The 19837-nt window shown below is 43.3% G+C and overlaps 2 protein-coding genes across 3 annotated transcripts in view; one reads left to right on the forward strand and one right to left on the reverse strand.

The window, feature by feature from the left end:
- BPGM (bisphosphoglycerate mutase) overlaps positions 1 to 19814 on the reverse strand; it is a 38082-nt gene extending 18268 nt beyond the window's left edge. The window contains exon 1 of the mRNA XM_032687577.1: positions 19641 to 19814. The gene's annotated coding sequence lies outside the window, so the exon portion shown is untranslated. The remainder of the gene's footprint in view (positions 1 to 19640) is intronic.
- LOC116786695 (aldo-keto reductase family 1 member B10-like) lies at positions 9691 to 17015 on the forward strand. Of its 2 annotated transcripts, none has more exons than XM_032687573.1 (10): positions 9691 to 10009; positions 10367 to 10534; positions 11614 to 11730; positions 13032 to 13109; positions 13772 to 13894; positions 14355 to 14461; positions 14623 to 14704; positions 15499 to 15582; positions 16058 to 16140; positions 16599 to 17015. In XM_032687573.1, the coding sequence occupies exons 1-10, from the start codon at positions 9944 to 9946 to the stop codon at positions 16639 to 16641; spliced, it is 951 nt and encodes a 316-aa protein (XP_032543464.1). In that variant the 5' UTR covers positions 9691 to 9943; the 3' UTR covers positions 16642 to 17015. The 2 variants fall into 2 exon arrangements, with proteins under 2 accessions (XP_032543464.1, XP_032543465.1); XM_032687574.1 differs by lacking the exon at positions 9691 to 10009 and adding an exon at positions 10217 to 10223.
- Positions 19815 to 19837: the final 23 nt, after the last annotated feature.

Genomic DNA, 19837 nt, shown 5'->3' on the forward strand with positions numbered 1-19837 from the left:
TATGTGTGCCTAGGGAATCCTCCCCTTTTCCTTGCATGCAGGCCCTTTCAGGCAGTTTTCAACACTTGACTTCTTTTTTCCTGTACAAAAGATCTAGATCCTGTCTCTTCTCTGTCTGCTATCCATGATACTGTCTGAGATTCCTCTGCAACTATTCTGATGGTCCACTTTCACTCAAGGCCAAATTTGCACGGAGAAAGGTCTGGGAGCACAACACACTACTATGAAGAGTCCTTGTTTCCTCCAGAGGATTCAGAACTGGCACTTCATAAAATCACTTCAGCTAAGCCCATCTCTTCATACATCTCTACATACCAGACCTTGCTCTATAATATGAGGAAAACAAACCCTTCTCTGTCAGAGCTCAGAGAGGACATAGCAGGCATATAAATACATTGGGGCTTTCATCCTGTTTGGGTATGGAGGCAATATATAACTTCAATATCTCAGTAAATTTTCTTTACAAGAAGTACAAGTACATGTGAAGAGAAAATAAAGTACTTTATTTTTCTTCTCTAACTGCATTGCTCAGAGGGAAGGTCTGTTAAAAAAAAAAAAAAAGGAGTATGTAAGGACTTAAGCTAACCCTCCATTTGTCACCAGAATCGTAGTAAGTGCAGAAGTTTTTCTGAATCATTAAGTACCAAATAAATGACTGAGAAAGAGGAAGAAAATACATGAAAGCCTTCATTATATGCAAAACAGATGGAGGGAAGCTACTATGTGAGGCATTCTATTCCAAACCTGAAGTGGGAACTTCATTTTTTATGCAATCCCAATGCCTATGTACTGGTAATGTTATTCTGAATTAAAAAAAGGTGACTTCTGCCTGTTCAGCTGAAGTCTTAACTCAAAAAAAGTATTTTACTTCTGCACACCCCAGGCTGAGAACATACACATGGGAAAAACCTTACATTCTCTATGCCCTCAAAACCATTACATGGTCATTTTCAGATAAACACTTTACCATAACAGATGCCTAGATGATATGGAAAAGTGTGTGGAACACCATGTTCTGAAGGAGCCCTCATGGATTCAGTTCTAGTCCCCAAAAATAGCTCTAAAAGAAGTTTCACAAGGTGTCAATAACCGGGAAAACAAAATTCTCACAATCAATTCTTTTTTCCTTTTCTAGGGCAAGTGATGCAATTTGAAGATTTACAAGGTTCACTTTTAGATTTTGTGGATTTGGAGTGGCTTACACGTCAGGTTTTGGGTTGGAACATTCCACTGTTTTCTGGTCACAGTATTGTACAAATTAACTTACTGAAGCAGTACCAAAAGCAAAAAAAAAATCCTGTGATGAATCTGCCTTTTTTTTCCCTCATGATAAACAAAGTAGTCTAGACATTAGACGTCAGTAAGAAACTGTCTGGGAAGAGATAATTTAAAAAGGCCTTTGAAAAAAAGAAAGCAACAGGGTGGTGTCTAGTCCAGTCGTGATAAGTTAGTTAGAAAACAGACTGGATAGTGCAGATACTAGAGGATGGCAACAACACATAAGAATCTGGGCAAATACAACCAAAAGGGTAAAATGGAAACTCCAGTGTCATTGCAGAGAATGTTGAGAATAACAAACACACACCACACACACTCAGGTTTGCGTGTATTAATGTCTGTTAAAAATTAGTGGCTCACCTCAAAAAAAGCTGCTCTGAAGTTTTTTAGTTCTATCTACATCATAATGATCCCTGGGTTAACTGAGACCTTGTTGATGTGTGTGTGCACAGTTCTCTCTGTGTTTATGATGTTTGTTTTCTCCCAGACACTACAAATCGCAAAGATGTATCCGGTAGCGCCTGTGTTTCTGTTCATGGTATGTGGCTCTCCTGCAGCAACGCCAGTTCACAAAACAAGACAGGCTGATGTTTAGCTTGGTTTTCAGTGGAGCACAAAAATGAGTTTCCTACTGAAAAAGTTTGTCCTATGTGTCATGATTAGATAATATAAAGAGAAGGGCTGAGTCACACTGTTACATTTTACTGTAGAATTCAGCTGGGTTACTCCTGACCTTAAAAAGCAACAAAATCAGACCTCTCTCTTACAGGATTGTTTCCCAGGAAACTTTAGGAGTCAAGTTGCTAAATAAATAGCTGTGTATCACAATTTAATTCCTGCTTCCTTTCCCCGTATCCTACTTAATTTCTTTAACAAAAAAGGAGCATGAGTAGAATGACAGACAGGACTAATAAATCATGCAAGGATGGGAAGTAAGAATATCCAACTTCCCAGAGTTTTCAATTTAAATTTTCATCTCGCATCTGCTTTACTTACATGTAAAACCATTCATTTATATTATTTTGTGCCTGACTTCCACTGTTTTTTGATTCAGAATTAGTCAATTCTTCTCTACTGCCATCAGTTCACAGAAAAACCTGGAAAAGTATTTTGTTTGTAATTCAGGATCTCCTTTTTATGTTACAGAGAAAGATGCTTTTCTGTTTCCCAGAGAGACAAGGCATTTGTCATGGGAAAGTGGAAGGCTTAGGCAAAGTTTTAAAAAGCAAAGCCTTGCCAGTGAGTCTCGAGGTGCAGGAAGACTCCCTTGCTTTCTAACTGCGTTAACAGTTTAAATTTACGGGAATTATAGAGGTATTAAACCACTTTGTCTCGCAGATTTTAATGATGGCAACATGAGAATATTTATATAATATAAATAATTTATTTTATACAAAGGATCAGACAAAAAACCTTATTCAGAACTATTTACTACACAACATAAACACTAAAACAATATAAACATTAAAAATCTACTAATAGAGTATAATATACCATAAAGTAGTATAACGCACTGTAACAAAGCAATTATTGAAGCAGTTATATTCAAGCTAGCAAAAAGAAACAGTTATTAAGTAGAGATCTGATGTAACTCACCCATACCAATGCTTGTGGGGAGATCTCTTTCTCTCAGCCTGGAGGAGTAACCTTGGAGAGCGTCCCCAGCCAAGGGAGGAATCTCCACACACACACCCCAAGAAGGGTTGTGTCAGGAGAACCTGACTTCATGAGAGGGGACTGGACTTCTTATAGTATCAAGTGATTGATTGCCAGTCACACCTTTACAGGCCAGCTATCAGCTTATATGTCAAATCAGACTTCAAAAAGCAGGGTGTGTATTCAAAGCTTGATGAACCAGGATGGTTTTAGCAGAGTTAACACCAAGACAACAGTCTGGCTCCAGCAGTTGATCTTGACTGATAGCTTGATTAATAGCTTGATTGGGTCTTGGGTCTGGTCAGGGTGAGACTATCCTACCACAGCATCAACCAACATTTAACAGTTTGGATAGGTCAAGTACTTGTTTAAACATTCTGTACTGCTGTACTCTGTCGAAGTCTGCATCTGTAATATAGTGAATAAGGGACAGAGCCAAGATCAATACAATGGATCTGTGAGGGAAAAAAAAAGGGCAGTATGGTCCTGCTCTTCTTCAGGCAGCATTTGAAGAAGAAGTTATATCTGGCAACAAACTACCTGTCTTCTTTTTGGGGAAGGGTACAATACCTCTAGAAAGATATCATAAAATGAGGCCCATGCTATTGGACCAAGGTCTCTTGCCCCTCTAAATACACAAACTTTAGACATGGAGAAGCTACTTTATCTGGTCTTCTAGGCTACATCCCGTTTGCAGGGGCAGCTGGGAGCACACACTGGTCAAACTAATTTTCCTGGCTTCTGCAGCAACCCATACCTGGCCACCATCTTTTCCCAGACCCTTGGGTTACAGCCATTGTCTTGTCTGAGGACTCTCGTTACAGGAGAGGCAAGAGTCCTCAGACAAGACAATGGCTGGAAGCATCACACTAGAACAATTTGCAGCTTGTGGCCTCCTCCCTACATGTCCTGAATTACTTCTGGAAATGACTGATCCGGAGAGTGTGGGAGCCCATCTGACCAACCCCAGAGCAAACCTGGAGCATACAGTGAAATAACTGCAGATCCATGGATTAGTGAAGGACAATAAAGCGAACTTCTGAGGGAATGACTGGACCTTCTGCATCCCCACTAAATGTTCATATCGCCCATGGGTCCTGCCATGTGATGGCAGAAAGACCACATAAAGTTCTGCTCTCATATTTACAAAACCCAAGTAACTCAGTTTGCTACAACAATCTGGCTCCCCTGTTCTGTACGAGTTCAGGTTATAAAGCAATTTTTATTCAGCTGTAAGTGTACAGATTCCACAGTAGTATTTTTCATGTTGTTCCTAATCAAGATGAAGTCATTGGTTTTACTGTGTGCTTCATTTGTTCTGTTTTTCAAACATGAGGAAAATATTTTCAATACTTTCATGTATTACAAAACGAAAACTTATCATTTCCTCTACTCTTAAGACATTGGAAGTATCCCTTTTCTTGTCAAAGCTACACACATCTTACTGCTGGAACTTGAAAAGGAGCATGAAAATATTTTTCCACGAGAACAAGAGCATCCACTTGGCAAGAAAAATAGCAGTCTGTTCTCTAAAATTATGAGCTTTAGAAAACCTACATGTCTGCATATATGAGAGAGGAAAATCTTGTCCCTGTGATAACCAGGCCTACCAAGAAAACTGGATAGGAATATAGGTCTGGAATGGTCAAATTTTCCGTTTATAGATGAATTGAGTTTGGAGGCTGACCACAGTGTCCTTCCTATTTAATTTAAGTTGCTTCTCCCTTCATTACAAAGCCCATTCTTCTAACTCTTCTTACTGAGAAGGTTTGGTCTTTGTTGATGCTTCGGTACCTGCTTTTTTTACAGGGCTTGACCTAGAGAAAACCAAGCAAAGTATTTGCCAGTCCCATATTAAATCCACCTCTCCAGTCTATGATCAGAAGGTTTCTTTTCACAAGTACAAGAAAAGACTCAAAAGATACTAACATGTTTCTGCTTCTGCAGCAACCAGTCCTGGCCTGTGCAAGGAAGTTGCAGTTTAATTAAACGAGTTCAAAAACTGATGCTGTTAAATTAATGCGAAGTCTGTGGGAGGATGAATGTTATTTTGCTGGAGTACTTTCTATTGTTTTAACTCGAGTGGTAAGGAACAGATTTAAGCTAAATAAATATACAATGTACTTCAACTCATATGTGTCCAGAAAAGGCATTTGCATTTCAACATAATGAAACAGTGGAAGATTCTCATGTACACAAGAATCAGATGAAAATGTAACCTTATTATTCTTTGTGAATACTGTGAACATGCCTTGCTTTGCCTGTCTGCTGTCAACACCTCCTCCACTGCCTCCAGGGGTCTGCTCTTCACTGCCTGATAGTTCTATTAACTATCTCTTCCTATCCTGTTTACCCTCAGGTACCCACTTGTTGGCAAGTTACACTTCTCTTTATCGCCAAACCAGCCCATTTGATGTAGCTCTCAAAAACTGTAGCTTGCTGAAGTTCTGCTCAATTCAAAGGTTCCTCTTGAAGGTAATTTCAACTTGATGTTGCCCAGATTTTTCCCTTTCCTGCATTTGTAACAGTAATAGTTACTCCAGCTTTAGAACCATGCTGGCTGGGTTTTCCTCAGAAACCAAAATATATTGCTTCAGGTTTCTTGTGTGTCCAATGCTGTGGAAATGTCAGATTATGACTACTTCTGGGAAGCCCATCTTGCTCCAGAGGGTGACATACAGTGACTGAGCAAAAGTATAAAAAAGGCCATAAACCATTTTTAGTAGCTCTACTTTGTCAGCCTGGTATGATATCCCAGCACCTCTTCCATCAGCTCGAGCCCACTGGTTTACACTACGGACTGGGGAAAGCGCTTGGGAAAAGGAAAAAGGTCAGTTCTTCCTCTTCTTGCTGTTCTTGGTTCATCCCCCCGATACAGCATGGTCAGGCCGAAAATGGGTTGCAGATCCTGAGGAATTTTATCTCCTCCATTGTGCCCAAGCCACTACCACTGCTGCATCACGAGCTGCTGGGGGGAACAGAGCTGGTGATGAAGCACTGAAAAACATACAGTGTTGAAAGCCATCCCGAGGACATCAGGGACAGTATAAAAAATAGGTTAGAGAGAGTTTGGTATTAGCTGGCTGAACAAAGAGCTGGCACTGTTGGCAAACATTTTAACAAATGGCTTGTTTCCATGCTATTGAATCAATGGGAAATCTCCCGATGGAAGTAACCTCTGACCACAAATAGGTAGGTAACAACCCAACTCTGTTCAGCACATACTGCTTCCTACCAGCTGTAGATGGCCCACAATCCTCATTAATTGCTGCACTTAAAAGCAAGCTGGAGGTGCTGAGTTCATGAAAGCACCACCAGGCATAGTAAATCCAACCATTCTAAATTTTAGACAGTCTTTCCGTTTCCTCTGGGATATACAACATGTTGAAAGTAAGTGCCAGTTGACAGGAAGGAGAAAACAGGCATTTCCCCCTCTCATGTATAACAACACTTATAAGTGCCAGTTTTGGAACATTTTTGATAGAGAGTGGTGAGTTGAGGCAGGAGAAGCAGTCTGATGCATTTCAGCATTGCATTTCAGTGCAAAAGTCAGCAGGGAAAAGGAAATTCTTTTTTGTGTCTTTAATTTAAAGATCAGACAATTCAGAAAATCGCTATGTTAATGATAACTGCTAATTTCTTCTTCAAAACTCAGATTGTATCTTTTGAGTCCCTACCAGAAAATTTTCATGCCTATTTATTTATTACAAATGTAAGCCACCTTCATTTTTTTTCTTCCAATACTTTTTAGGAAAAGAGGCAGAGGAAGAGAGATTTGCACCTTCTTGTTATTACAAAATATAAGGAATGCAATATGGAATTAAATCGGATGAGATACAGTTGAAGAAAAGCAAAAGCAGTGGCCACACACAAGTTTAACTCTGCCCCCGTGTGTGCAAACATTGAAGCACAACCACCATCCATTCCCTGGATCCTGCTTTATTTTTGAGCAAAACGATGTGTAATTTGTGTTTATTATATATATGTGATTATATATGGCATCCACGATGACCATGACCACGTAGCTAACAGGAAACCTTTTCTCTTCTACACTCCCACGTCTCTCTCTGCATTATGAAACTCCTTTATGGCTGTTGAAAACAAACAATGCCGATATCATCCTGGCAGTCTGCTATATACCTCCTAGCCAGGGAAATGACAGCAACAAATTATTCTTTAAGGAACTAAGGGACATTTCCAAGTCAACATGCACAACTGTTCTTGTGGGGGACTCCAACTGGCCAGAAATTAACTGAGAGCATCACAGAGCTGGTACAACCCAGGCCAGAAGATTCCTAAAAAACCCGGATGATAACTTTATGAAACAGGTCCTAAGGGAGCTGATGCAGAAAGATCCCTCCTTGATCTGCTGCTTGTCAACAGAGTGGATCTCACAAACAAAGCAGAGATTGTGGCCACCTTGCCCACAGCGACCAAAAGGCAACTGAGTTTAAAACCTCTGTTGACAGGAGGAAAAGTGCCAGGAAATCTCAGCTCTGGACATGAAGAGAGCAGACTTCAGGCTGCTCAGGGAATTAGTAAGTAAGGTCCGCTGGGAAAATGTTTTTTGCAGGTGCTGGGGTCCATCAGTGCTGGTCACTTTTCAACCATCACCTTCTAAGGGCACAGGAGCAGGCAATTCCCAAATGCTGGAAGTCAAGCAGATGAGGCAGAAGGTCGGATTGGCTGAACAGGGACCTTCTCTTGGAAATAAGGCAAAAAAGGAAGGTGAATACCAGTGGAACCAAGGTCAAGTGACATGAAGAATACAGAGATGTTGCTTGCTGCTGTAGGGAGAAAATTTGTGTTGCTAAAGCTCAATTGGAGATGAAATTGCCAGAAATGTGGGGGACAATAAAAAGAGCTTTTTCAAATATATTAATGACTAGGCAGTATAGAAATATCCTTGGCCCGTTACAGGATGGGGATGGTCACCTCACAAAGGGGACACAGACAAGGCAGAGGGCTTTAACACTTCCTTTGCCTCTGTCTTCAGCATGGATGACAGACCAAGGGGGCCTCAGTGCCCTGAGCTGGAGGACTATGACTAAAAGAATGATCAGCTCCCAGTCAACCCTGAAATTGTGCAGGATCTGCTGCTCCAGCTGGATCCCTACAAATCTATGGAGCTTGATGGGATTCATCCAAGAATTCTCAAAGAGCTGCTGATGTCCTTGTAAAACCTCTCTCAGTGATTTTTGAGCTCTCTTGGGAATCTGGAGAGGTGCTAGCTGACTGGAAGCTGGCAAATATTGTTCTGATTTTCAAGAGGGGCAAAAAGGAGGACCCCAGAAACTACAGGCCTGCCAGTCTCACTTCAGTGCCTGGTAAAGTTATGGAGAAGATTATTCTGGTAGGGATTGAAAAACATCTGAAAGACAATGCAGTCACTGGTCACAGCCAGCATGGCTTCACGAGAGGAAAGTCCTGCTGATCAAACCTGGGAACACACCTCGCCCATCAAGGGAAGCCAGTTGATGTAATCCTTTTGGATTTCAGTAAAGCTTTCAATACTGTCTCTCACAGGATCCTTCTGGACAAAATGTCCAGCACACACCTGGATAAACACATCACACAATGGGTGTGCTCACAGGTTGAGCACAGAGGGTAACAGTGGATGAGGTAACATCAGACTGGCCACCTGTCTCTAGTGGGATTCTGCAGGGCTCCATCTTGGGCCCTGTGCTCTTCAACATCTTCATAAATGACTTGGACTTAGGAAAGGACACTAAGCAAGTTTACAGATGACACAAAACTCAGAGGAGCTGTTTACTTCCTTGAAGTCAGGGAGGCCCTGCAGAGAGACCCCGACAAATTAGAAGACTGGGCAATCACCAACCATATGAAGTTCAAAAAGGGAAAGTGTCAGATTCTGCACCTGGGATGGGGCAACCCTGGCTTTTCATACAAATTGGTGAATGAGATGCTGGAAAGCAGTGCCAGGGAAGGGACCTGGGGGAGCTGAATATGAGTCAGCAGTGCCCTGGCAGCCAGGAGGGCCAACCATGTCCTGGGAGGCATTAGGCAAAGTATCACCAGCCGGTTGACGGTGGTGATTGTGTGACCTCACCTTGAATATTGTGTGCAGAAAGATATTAAGCTATTAGGGAGCATCCAAAGGAGGGCAACAAAGATGGTGAAGGGCCTTGAGGGGAAGCCATATGAGGAGCAGCTGAGGTCACTTGGTCTGTTCAACCTGGAGGAGGCCGAAGGGAGACGTCATTGCAGTTACAACTTCCTCGTGAGAAGAAAAGAGGCAGACACTGATCACTTCTCTGTGGTGACCAATGACAGGACCTCAGGGAATGGCCTGAAGTTGTGTCAGGGGAGGTTTAGGTTAGACATTAGAAAAAGATTCTTCACCTAAAGGGTGAATGGGCACTGTAACAGGCTCCCCAGAGAAGTGGTCACAGCACCAAGCCTGACAGAGTTCAAGAAAAGTTTGGACAATACTCTCAGGCACATGGTGTAACTTGACATATTCTGTGCTTCTGTGATTCCTGTTTATTGACGCATTTCAGGACACCCCTGAGCTTTACGAATGACAAATCATGGGCCAAAGTGCCCCTGAATGAAACCATCTCTCTCACAGAATCCATGGTGGAACTGCAGCAGTGATTGGTACACGTGAGATATGCATGGACAACCCGTGGCACAGGGACAGGGCACTGCTATTCCCTGCACAAACACCAGCCAGATTGGGACACACCTGCCCTCAGCCCTTATCTTTTGATAAGGAACTTCACCAGGAGGAAAGGTCCACAGGGCACACCACTGCACGCCCCACGTAATTACCTCCTCAATTTTAAATTGATTTCAGCCTTCACATTAACCTGTGAGAGTTGTGTGTGCAGAGAAAAAGCTGCAGCCTTGTTTTCTGGATACGGGAGGAGCCAGAGCACCACTGACGCTTCACCACCGTCCCCTGCCCTGCCCAGAGACCAGTCACTGTTAAACCAGACGGGCAAGAGGCAGCTGCAGTGGGGCAACCCAAACAGTGTGAAGGATCATGGCAACCTATGTGCAGCTGAGCACCACAGCCAAGATGCCCCTCCTGGGGCTGGGCACCTGGCAGGTACCAGCTTCAGGGAAAAGCACCTGTATTTGCAGAACTCCCTGGCACAAAACTTCACTCTCCCTGGTCCAGCTCCAGAGAGCTGTCCTGGTTCTTGGGACTCTGCTCTTCCTGGCTGTTGGGCTGAATCTGAACTGGGGTGGAACTACAAAGGTTGGAGGTTGGCTTCAAGCCCTGGAGCCCATGTTTATGACTGCAAGACATAAGTGTTCTTGTAAAGAAAAAAACGTCCCACCAACCTGGGGGGCGGGGGGGAATTGCTTTCAGTAAGATGGTTTCCCTGGTGTTATTTTGCTAGAATACGGGTATTTAACATGTACTGATTTGAGATTCTTAATATCTATGCTTTCTTTTCAGTCCCCAGCTGGGCAAGTCAAAGCTGCAGTGATGGCTGCCATCGATGCCGGGTACCGCCACTTTGATTGTGCCTATGCATACCTGAATGAGAACGAAATTGGGGAAGGGATCCAGCAGAAAATCAAAGAAGGTGTTGTGAAACGAGAAGATCTCTTCGTTGTCAGTAAGGTAAGAATCTGATGCTCTTGCATCCTGGGGCAGCGGTAGGGGAATGCTTTGCCTATAGTATTTTATAGTAGAAAAGCTTAAGTATTGGGAACAAATTTTATGCTGTAGGATAAAGCAAATCATAACATCATTCAAGTCACTCCTGACACAAGCTTACTGCTTCACCCCATTCTGTGTGGAGAGTTAGGAAGGATACACTGAGACTGTACCCTGCTGTGGTCTGGCACTGTTGAGGAGAGCCAGAAGTTCTGGGGCATGGATGAGGGGAGGCCAACTGCAGACTGATTAGTGCAAAAGAAGGGAAGCAGGGAATGGTAAGAGTGGGCCAGGTAGCACCAAGCAAGGTAGAAACCTGTGATGCAGAGCTCTGAGACCACTCAGTGTAAAGGACTGATAGAGAGGCAGAACCAGTTTGCTAATGGCACCTTGCTGACTGCTAAAGTACAGCAGAGCGGATGGGCCTGGCACTGCCTGGTGCTTCTTCCAGCAGCTGGGCTCACAGTCCTGACAGAGGAGTGTCTCTGTTGTTTGAGTAAGACACGGTTCTGGGCTCCTTGTAACAGTGTTATCTGCTCAGCACATGTCTCAAGGAAGGTATGATTGGCGTGTTCTCTTTCTTATTAAGAAAATCAAGCTATGTAGGTGGATTCCAAAGTTACTTTTTACTGAGGCAAAGGTTGGTGCCAACCACTCTCGCTTGCCTTATATTTTCTTGGCTTTGCCTGCTACATTCAATGCAGGAGTTCTGCGCATGCTCAGGAATGACAGACACATGTCCTTTAAACGCCCCCTCTTGCCAAGCCAGACCCTGTGTAAAAGGGGGTAGCACATACTATGTGTGAACTAATGGAACCAGACTTTGTTATGATCCTGCTCAAACACTGTGCTGCCACTGCACACACGTTGCCTTCAGTGTCACGGGCCAGTCCAATCCCAGAGCATGCCAGATCTGAATAGCACTTACATGACTTCATTCCAGTTGACCTTCCAAAGGAAATGGAGCATTTCTATGCTGTTCAGGAGAGCACCCAAGAGCTTTAACCCAGGAGGTCACAGTGTGCCTTGGTTTTTGCCCCTAGCTGTGGTCCACGTTTCACGAGAAGCCCCTGGTGAAGGGAGCCTGCCAGAAGACTCTTGCTGACCTGAAACTGGATTACCTGGATCTCTACCTCATCCACTGGCCTTTTGGGTTCAAGGTACAGTAACAGCAATGCCCTTGGCTTTTCCTCCTGGGAGAGCTCCTCAAAACTGCCAGGAGCACTTGCAGCACCAGAAAGAGCATGTGTCTGGTATGTACCAGCACTGTGACAGTGCTGCCCATTCAGCTTTACTCTGGCCACGTGAGCCGTGCTCCTGATCTCTGCCCCTGAGACTGCGGCTTGCACAGAGTCCTCTGCCCTTTTGATAATGGAGAGGCAGACCCAGCACTAATATCAGGCCTCCCAGCTGCAAGCATAGGTTATGCCTTTTTCCCTTTTTCCCTTTCTTTTACAAATCCAAAGCATGCTCATCTGAAAACTACCCCTTGTGGGACAGAGGGCTGCGCTTTGCTGTGCGACAGAAATTCTTTTCTGTTCAGGTTACAAAATCACAGAGTGAAAGTAAATGCTTCAGGATTCCCCTTTCTCTCTTTAATCACCAAGTCCTTAATACAGCAGAGATTGAGCTGACCTTGCCTGTAGGAGACTTAGTGTTGTTTCACAGACCTTGAATTTCAAAAGATGAGGCTTTTAGATATCAAGTTTTCACAGACTACATGCACTTCAAAGATTTATGTCAGTTTATATATATATATATATACACACACACATATTCCATTAGCCTCTCCTTTCTGCTACTCCCAGATCAAAATCTCTATTCTACCTAATGCTTTTGAGCTCAACTTCATTTTATTCTCTCAATATTGTTTTAGTTAGCTTTATATGGAAAAAGCCGTCAAGTGAAACTGCATAATATTGTGGCATCTAGAAAATTCCAGTCATTCAAAATACTTTGGCCATACTATCTAGATACAGGCTGTTCTAATTTTCCTAATACAGCAACTTCAACAGTGAGCCTCCCCATGGGACATCTGTCAGCAAATGTACTCCAGCACAAACTGTGTATGTTCACAGGAACAAAGTCAATCCTCCATATGCCTTTTTAAAAACAACTAAAGAAGCCATTATTCCTAAATGTGCATAACAGAACAACACTTACAGTGAACTCATGTAAGACCCCAGAATACTGTTCTATGAGTCCCTGCGTGCTTCCCTGCATGCATTTTGTGGATGATCACTTCCAAGGGTCCAGCAGAAATACCTGTCTTTACTGGCATAGGAGGTTAAAAAATGCATGAACTAAGAATAAGAAGCAACATGAACAATTAAGTTATAATGAGAATTACTTAGGTTTTTTTCATACACTATTAGCTTTAGCTCCTTACATCCCCACTTAGTTGTTTTACACAGCTAGTGTCCCAGCAGAGATTATTTCAAGCATTTTCTCTCACTGACAGGCAGGAGAGGAGCTGTTGCCAAAAGATGACAAAGGCATGGCTATACCTAGCAACAGTGATATTCTACAGACGTGGGAGGTAAGTTCAGCCCACAGCAGAAGAGGCATGTCCTCTGTCCTCATCAGTCTTTTCCATGGTTTAATTATGTCACACAACCACTGTCGTCTCATTCAAGCAAAATTAGGTGGAAGGCAAGTAAGGCAGTACAAAGAACATTTTCATAATGGGCATGTTTCATCCTTACCTAGTTATTCCTATTCCCTGAGTCTTACTTGACCACCTGACCCACAGTGAGCTGCACAAGCTCTTCCAGTGGAGCTGCAGACCAGACTGAAAGTAGAAAAAGTTCACTGCTCGACCATAACAACTGTACAATTATTTTCACCACTGTTTTTGCATCCTTCTTGAACTGCTCAAACAAATTTAACAGAAATAAAGGTATTTTAGGTGGAGATCTTGCCTACAGTGTGGGGCACAGCCCTCCAGTGCTTGCACAGTAGTGGATTACTGAGCGTCATCATTCTTTTCCTCATGTGACTTGGTCTGAATTTCCACACACTCAGGGAATGAGAATTTGGGCTTGGGTGAGATGGCACTAATGTACCAGTACCTGCTTCTCCCTCAGAGAACTTTGCAACTCTAAACAGTTATTTAGTGCTGCTCATGACAGGAAAAAAAACCCCACATCATCATGATCTGCCTTGCATGCTGGATGTTGACTTTGCTCCTCTTTGTATCAGGCCATGGAAGAGCTGGTGGACTGTGGCCTGGTGAAAGCCATTGGAGTCTCCAACTTTAACCATGAGCAGATTGAAAGAATCTTGAACAAGCCAGGACTGAAGCACAAGCCTGCAAATAACCAGGTAAGCTGCAAAGTGACTTCAGGTGACTAGTTTTCAGGCATTATAAATACCTGATACCAATTGAATGAAGGGATGGGAAAAGGGAAAACAAAGTAGACAGCATGTACTTTAAATCCCTCTCTGTGGACACTTGGGAATACACAAGGCACTTGGATATTTCCTTTTTGGTATCACCTTGCTGAACCTCTGTTTACAAATGTTGGAGTATTTCCTTAAAAACAGTTTTTCTGGAAAAATAAAGAACCCAGAGATGAGCTTTGTGAAACGCCCATAGCAAACTCTACATGAGCACTTTGTATAAAAATAGGTATTTTCAATACTAAGGATAATACTATTATCGTGCAGGCCACGGGCAAATTAGGGGAAAAGGCAGCCTCTAGCTGGATTAGGAGATAATCTATGGAGCACAATATTTCAACAGTTCTGCCAAGTAACAGCCTCTGTGCTTTTGTGTTGGTAGATTGAATGTCATCCATACCTCACCCAGGAGAAGTTGATCAAGTACTGTCAATCCAAAGGGATTGCTGTGACCGCATACTGTCCTCTTGGCCGTCCTGACAGACCGTGGTAAGACTGCTTTGCAATATGCAAGGAAGTTGGCATGGATTATGTTTGTAACATTGAAGCTACACCTGCAGCATTAAGTATTCACCCAGATACAGATCTCTGTTGCTATGCTGGATCTTTCTATGGAGGTTTCTTGCCACTGATTTGTTTTCTCTGCGTAGGGCGAAGCCAGGGGATTCTTCCCTCCTGGATGACCCCAAGATCAAAGAGATTGCAGCCAAACACAATAAAACCCCAGCACAGGTGAGTAGGTGCCACACAGTGGCATTTAGGTGTAACACAGCCATTTAGGAAAACAGAGCTCAGGAAAGGGTAGAACCTCTTTCCATTACCCAATCCATAGTTGCCTCTTCTCCCAGGCAGCGATCAGCAAGACAAGAGGGCATGGTCTTAAGCTGTGCCAGAGGAGGTTTAGGTTAGACATCAGAAAGAATTTGAATGTGATCAGACATTGGAATGGGCTGCCCAGGGAAGTGGTGGATTCTCTGTCCCTGGAGGTTTTTAAGATGAGACTGGATGTGGCATTTAGTGCCAAGGTCTAGCAACAACAGCAGTAGTGGATAAAGGGTTGGACTTGATGATCTCGGAGGTCCCTTCCAACCCAGCTGATTCTATGATTCTATGAATTGTGGCATTCCTTTGATTTTTCCCTAACAATACAGATTTTTTATTATATGATCTGCAAGACACGCTACCACTATCTCTTTTGCCCTACAAAAGATTCTTGACCCAGCTTCAGATGTCACTTTCCCCTCTCAAGTCTTCTTGCAGAGAATGAAAGCATTGCATAGACTGCTAAAAGCCTGGCTGGGAAGAAAAGGAATTGTTCCAAAACTGGATGGGAAAGGAGGCCTTCCATGTGAGGCTTCACCGCTTCCCTTTTTGCTCTCCAGGCAGTGCTATCTGGGCTGCAGGGACAGGAATGGTTTGAAATGCAGATCTGCCAAAGTGCACAGAGCTTAGAGAAAACAGCTGTTGGAACAGGCTCTGCTTCCTCCAGAGCAGGAACCATCCTCTTTCTGATTCTGTTCTTGCAGGTTCTCCTTCGCTTCCAGATCCAGAGAAATGTGATTGTGATTCCCAAGTCTGTCACACCACAGCGCATTGTGGAGAACTTCCAGGTGAGGGGTTAGGAGTGAGCTGGGTGCTGCCCTTCAGGGACAGCACAGCTTCTCCCTGCAGAGCAAACAAAGATCCTTTCTCATCCTTGCCATGTCCTCCTTGGGCAGCAGGACTGCACTTTTTCCTTCTTTATGCTTAACTAAACTTTACTGACTGTCAAGCCAGGCCTGGTTTTGGAGAGGTTAATGAACAGCCCTTACATGATAATTCCTGTTCTGTGGCTTATGGATGAATCAGCAGGCACTGCTTGCTTGGAATCCCCACACAGTAACATGCCAGAAACAACCTATATAGAAAAAACAAGGTTCATAAAATAGTTCCTGTGTCCATAAAACAAGGTGTCCTTCTATCTGTTAATTCAGTGGTCCATGAGTGAAAATCGACCCTCCAGCATGGAGCTGCTCTCTAATCCTGTCTTTCTTCTTATTGTTTGGTTTGTCCAAAGAGGCAATTTCCATCTGTTTCTCTTTTTAGGTATTTGACTTTGAATTGACTAAAGAGGAGATGGCAACAATTCTGAGCTTTAACAGAAACTGGAGGATCTGTGAAATGGACATGTAAGTGACACTGACTGTTTTCTTCCAACTCCTAAATTTTGAATATTCTTTACAAGGAATTTTGTGTCACAGATACTAGGTAGAATGAAATTCAGTTTATTTAAAAATCACACCAACTCAAATTCCAACTGGTTTTCCCAAGAACGCTTTTTCAGGAGAGGGTTTAATATTTTCATTTTAAAAACAAAACGAGCAAACAAAAAGAAAACAATCTACATTCTCATTTTGAATTCAGTTTTCAGGAAAGTCTCTGTAACTTGAATTATAAAGAATGGATTCTGGATATTCATTTCATCTTTGTCTGTATTTAGAGAAATGAGGACATATATCTCCACATATTCTTCCTGTAATTACATGATGCAGACCTTCCCTTGGTGGCTCCTTCGTGTACCCAAGGCATCTCTATATAACATTTAAGTTATGCATTTAAATAACATTCCCTCTTTGATTTCTTTCAGGTCCAAAAATCTCAAGGAATACCCTTTCTATGCCGAATACTGAAGATGGCCTTCACTAGACCTCTGGTGTCTCACGTGCCTCTGCTCTAACTTTGAGCTATTTATCTGGTTTTCTTATTGTATCTGCCCTGGTACTGCCAGTGAAGACACAGAATGTTTATCCCATGAAATTTGGGTTTTTTGGAAGAAGAAAAGGGTATTTTCTACAGCAAAAAATGTGGGATGTAATAATCTTCTGCCTATTAGAAGACAGTATTTCTACTGAAGAGCCAAAGCAGAGGTGGAAGAGCTTGTACCACCATTCAGTGATTGCCTTCAGTCTTGCATCAGCAGCAACCAGATGGTGAAAAACCACAAAAAAAACCCCCATGGATTCACAATTTCATCAGAGGTGTCCCATATTTTAAATAAGTTTAACTGTAAAAAGCAAAAACGTAATTGGCTGAAAATCTTCCATCCAGTGAAGGAAGAAACCAAAACCCTCCCAACTCAGAGATACACAGAGAGGTGGGCTGCAGTCACCTGCACTGTGGGGACACGGATTTTCCCTGGGACAGCCACTCAGCACTCTCCCCTGCCATTCCTCAGCAATCCACACTGTCCCCTTTGTGCTGGCCACAGGCCCTGAGCCCCAGGCACAGCTCCATTTCAGCTGCCATACAACCCAGGTGTCTGTTGGCAGGGGAGGCTCAGCCCTTTGGTGCTGAGCCAAACCACTGACACCTTAGGATATTCTCCCCAAAATTTTCGCTTTCAATTCAAAAAGATACTATCCAAGACCATGTGTTTCCCAGCTTCCCAAAGGAAGCAGCCCATAAAGCCCTCAGCAACCCATAGGCAGAGGTAAGACGTCCATCCTGCAAAAAAATACACCGAGTTAGTGAATCCAGTAAGGGTACAATACTTAATATGGCATGGGAGCTAAAGAGGTAGGGAATTTCTACCACCTTTCACAACCACCCTCTTTGCCTTGGAAAGCTCCTGATCAAACACTTGCTCTAACTTTGGAGCCATCATTGTGGGCACAATCACACAAATTCATCCATATCCTCCTCGGCTAAGGGCACCACTTACTGCCTCATGCTACCCACGCTGAAGGGCTACCCTGCTTCCACTTGAAGGGTCTCTTCTCATCCCAGGGCACATACAACCAACTGAAAGGAAGGAGACATCATCAGGGTTTAGCCACATCAACTTGCTGTATCAGGCCTAGGTGCAAAGGATGTACAGGCAAGGGCTGCCTGCTTAGGGTATGTGCTCATCGTTTCATTTCTGGAGTTAAATCGTTTTAATTACACAGTTTTGTCAGCTCATCAGGTTAATAGACAAATAGGCAAATACAAGAATTATCAAATATTAAAGTCTTCAAAAAAAAACTACTGAGAAGACACAGAGGGTGATGGGACCTCAGAGGATGCTCCTGACGTGATCTGAACTCAGTGCAAAGAAGAGGCCAAGGTCTTAGAATCAGATTAAACCACAATCCTCCTGCCTTATTCCCGCCTTAACAAGCATCTGGAAGTTGAATCAATGCACACCATTTAGCAACATAAACATCCTGTTCCAATACATACTCCTTTCCCAAAGTCCCTACTATCATCTGACAACCCCAGCCACACCTTTAGGACAGAAAATCAACTGGCAGCTCCCATATATTGGCATGATTCGGGCAAGGTCTCACAGCAACAGGCAAAACTAAGCAAAATGCCAAAAATCAGCAAGGCATCTCTCAGGATGTGTCTTGGGAAAACCAAGCACCAACCTTCAAAGGAGAACATGAGCTCACAGAAGCAGCAGCATCAGAAATCTCAGAAGAAAGTGAAAGGAAGGACAAATTGCACTTCTCAGCCCTGCTCTCCACGAAATCTCTCTCTGTCATCACACACTCTACCCAGCTCCTTGCCACAGGAATGCAAGGCTTTTGAACCTGTCTCCGGAAAGATGCACTCAGAAGAATTAGAACAAACACTCCAGGGGTTCTGCTCTCCCTCAGAGGAGATCCCATCCCACTGGCCAAACAGCCAGGCTTTGCAAGCTTTCACAGGCTCACAGAGCACAGCTCTCTGAGGGCAACAGTTCACCTTGGTGCTGCTCCAGTACAAAATCTCACAGATTCTGCCAGTTCCCACATCAAGTCTTGAAAGCCACTCACCATTGATGGTTTCTGAATGTGACACTACTAACACTAATAAATTACCAGCACAGCACCACAAACTCGAGTACCTTGGGAATATGAAGGAGAGCAGGAGCAAACTGGCAGTTCAGCTGCTCTCTGGGCTCTCTTGAGAAAACACATCACAGACAAGGCAAAATGTGTCATTTCACATTTTTCAATGACTTCTCTGAACAATGAACCAGACCAAGAAACTGAGTGGACTCAGGGCAGATCTATGGAGAAGGAATCCCAAATAAGGATGAAAGATAAGCCCAAATTGTATAACTTTTACGTGATTAAACTGAAATACCACATCCTGCTGAGGAAGTTGATAGCCCTGACAGAAAACCAGAGGAAGATTAAAGAGAAAAACTAATTAGCTTGTCTGTCTCGAGTTAAATGAAGCAAAAAGACCTGGGGCACCAACTGTGGGAGAGGCACTCAGAGAAAAGTGCACCACTGCACATACTTCGAATTTATGCTTGTACATGAATCAGTTCTCCAAGTACAAGCAAATAGCAAAGGCTTCCAAGCAGCCCTGACATACCATTATGGAGCACTTGAAGGATACTGCTGATAAATATTTCTTTTTTCATTGCACTGTGAGCACCTCATCAATACAGGGTATTTTGCCTCTCCACAATTTCAAAGTCAATTTCTAATGTGAAATTGAAGTTCACTTACCATTTATTTCTACATTTGTATATTTTATTCTGAGATATGGTTTGCACCACCCTAAAGACACAGGCGCAATGTGATCCTTGTGACGCTTGCTGAAAACTCACTGCTCTTCTGCAGCTTTGAAAAGGTACTAAGAAATACCTTCCCCCAACATTTAAAATGAAGTGATTTGTACTGATTATTGCCTAAATTACTCACAAACTCACCACAAGCTGATATTGTACTTGTCCCATCTGGAGAGGGAAACAGGGTGGTCCCCGCTCTCACAAGCCATACTGAGGTATCTCTAGCCATCTCCTTTCATTAGCACGCAGCATGGCAGGTCCTTGGCACCAGCCCAGGCCACCAGTGCCGCCCCGCTCCAGGCAAAGGCTCAGCCCTTCCCCGGCCCGTGGCTCAGCCC

The sequence above is a fragment of the Chiroxiphia lanceolata genome, chromosome 5, assembly GCF_009829145.1.
Source record: "Chiroxiphia lanceolata isolate bChiLan1 chromosome 5, bChiLan1.pri, whole genome shotgun sequence".
In the NCBI taxonomy this organism is placed as follows: Eukaryota; Metazoa; Chordata; class Aves; order Passeriformes; family Pipridae; genus Chiroxiphia; species Chiroxiphia lanceolata.

What these genes read in the sequence shown, in the direction of transcription:
- LOC116786695 (XM_032687573.1), top strand. Translation starts at nt 9,944, where the DNA reads ATGGCAACCTATGTGCAGCTGAGCACCACAGCCAAGATGCCCCTCCTG. An exon ending in ATCTCTTCGTTGTCAGTAAG is followed by an intron (nt 10,535 to 11,613) that starts GTAAGAATCTGA and finishes TTTTGCCCCTAG; the next exon opens with CTGTGGTCCACGTTTCACGA. An exon ending in ATATTCTACAGACGTGGGAG is followed by an intron (nt 13,110 to 13,771) that starts GTAAGTTCAGCC and finishes TCTTTGTATCAG; the next exon opens with GCCATGGAAGAGCTGGTGGA.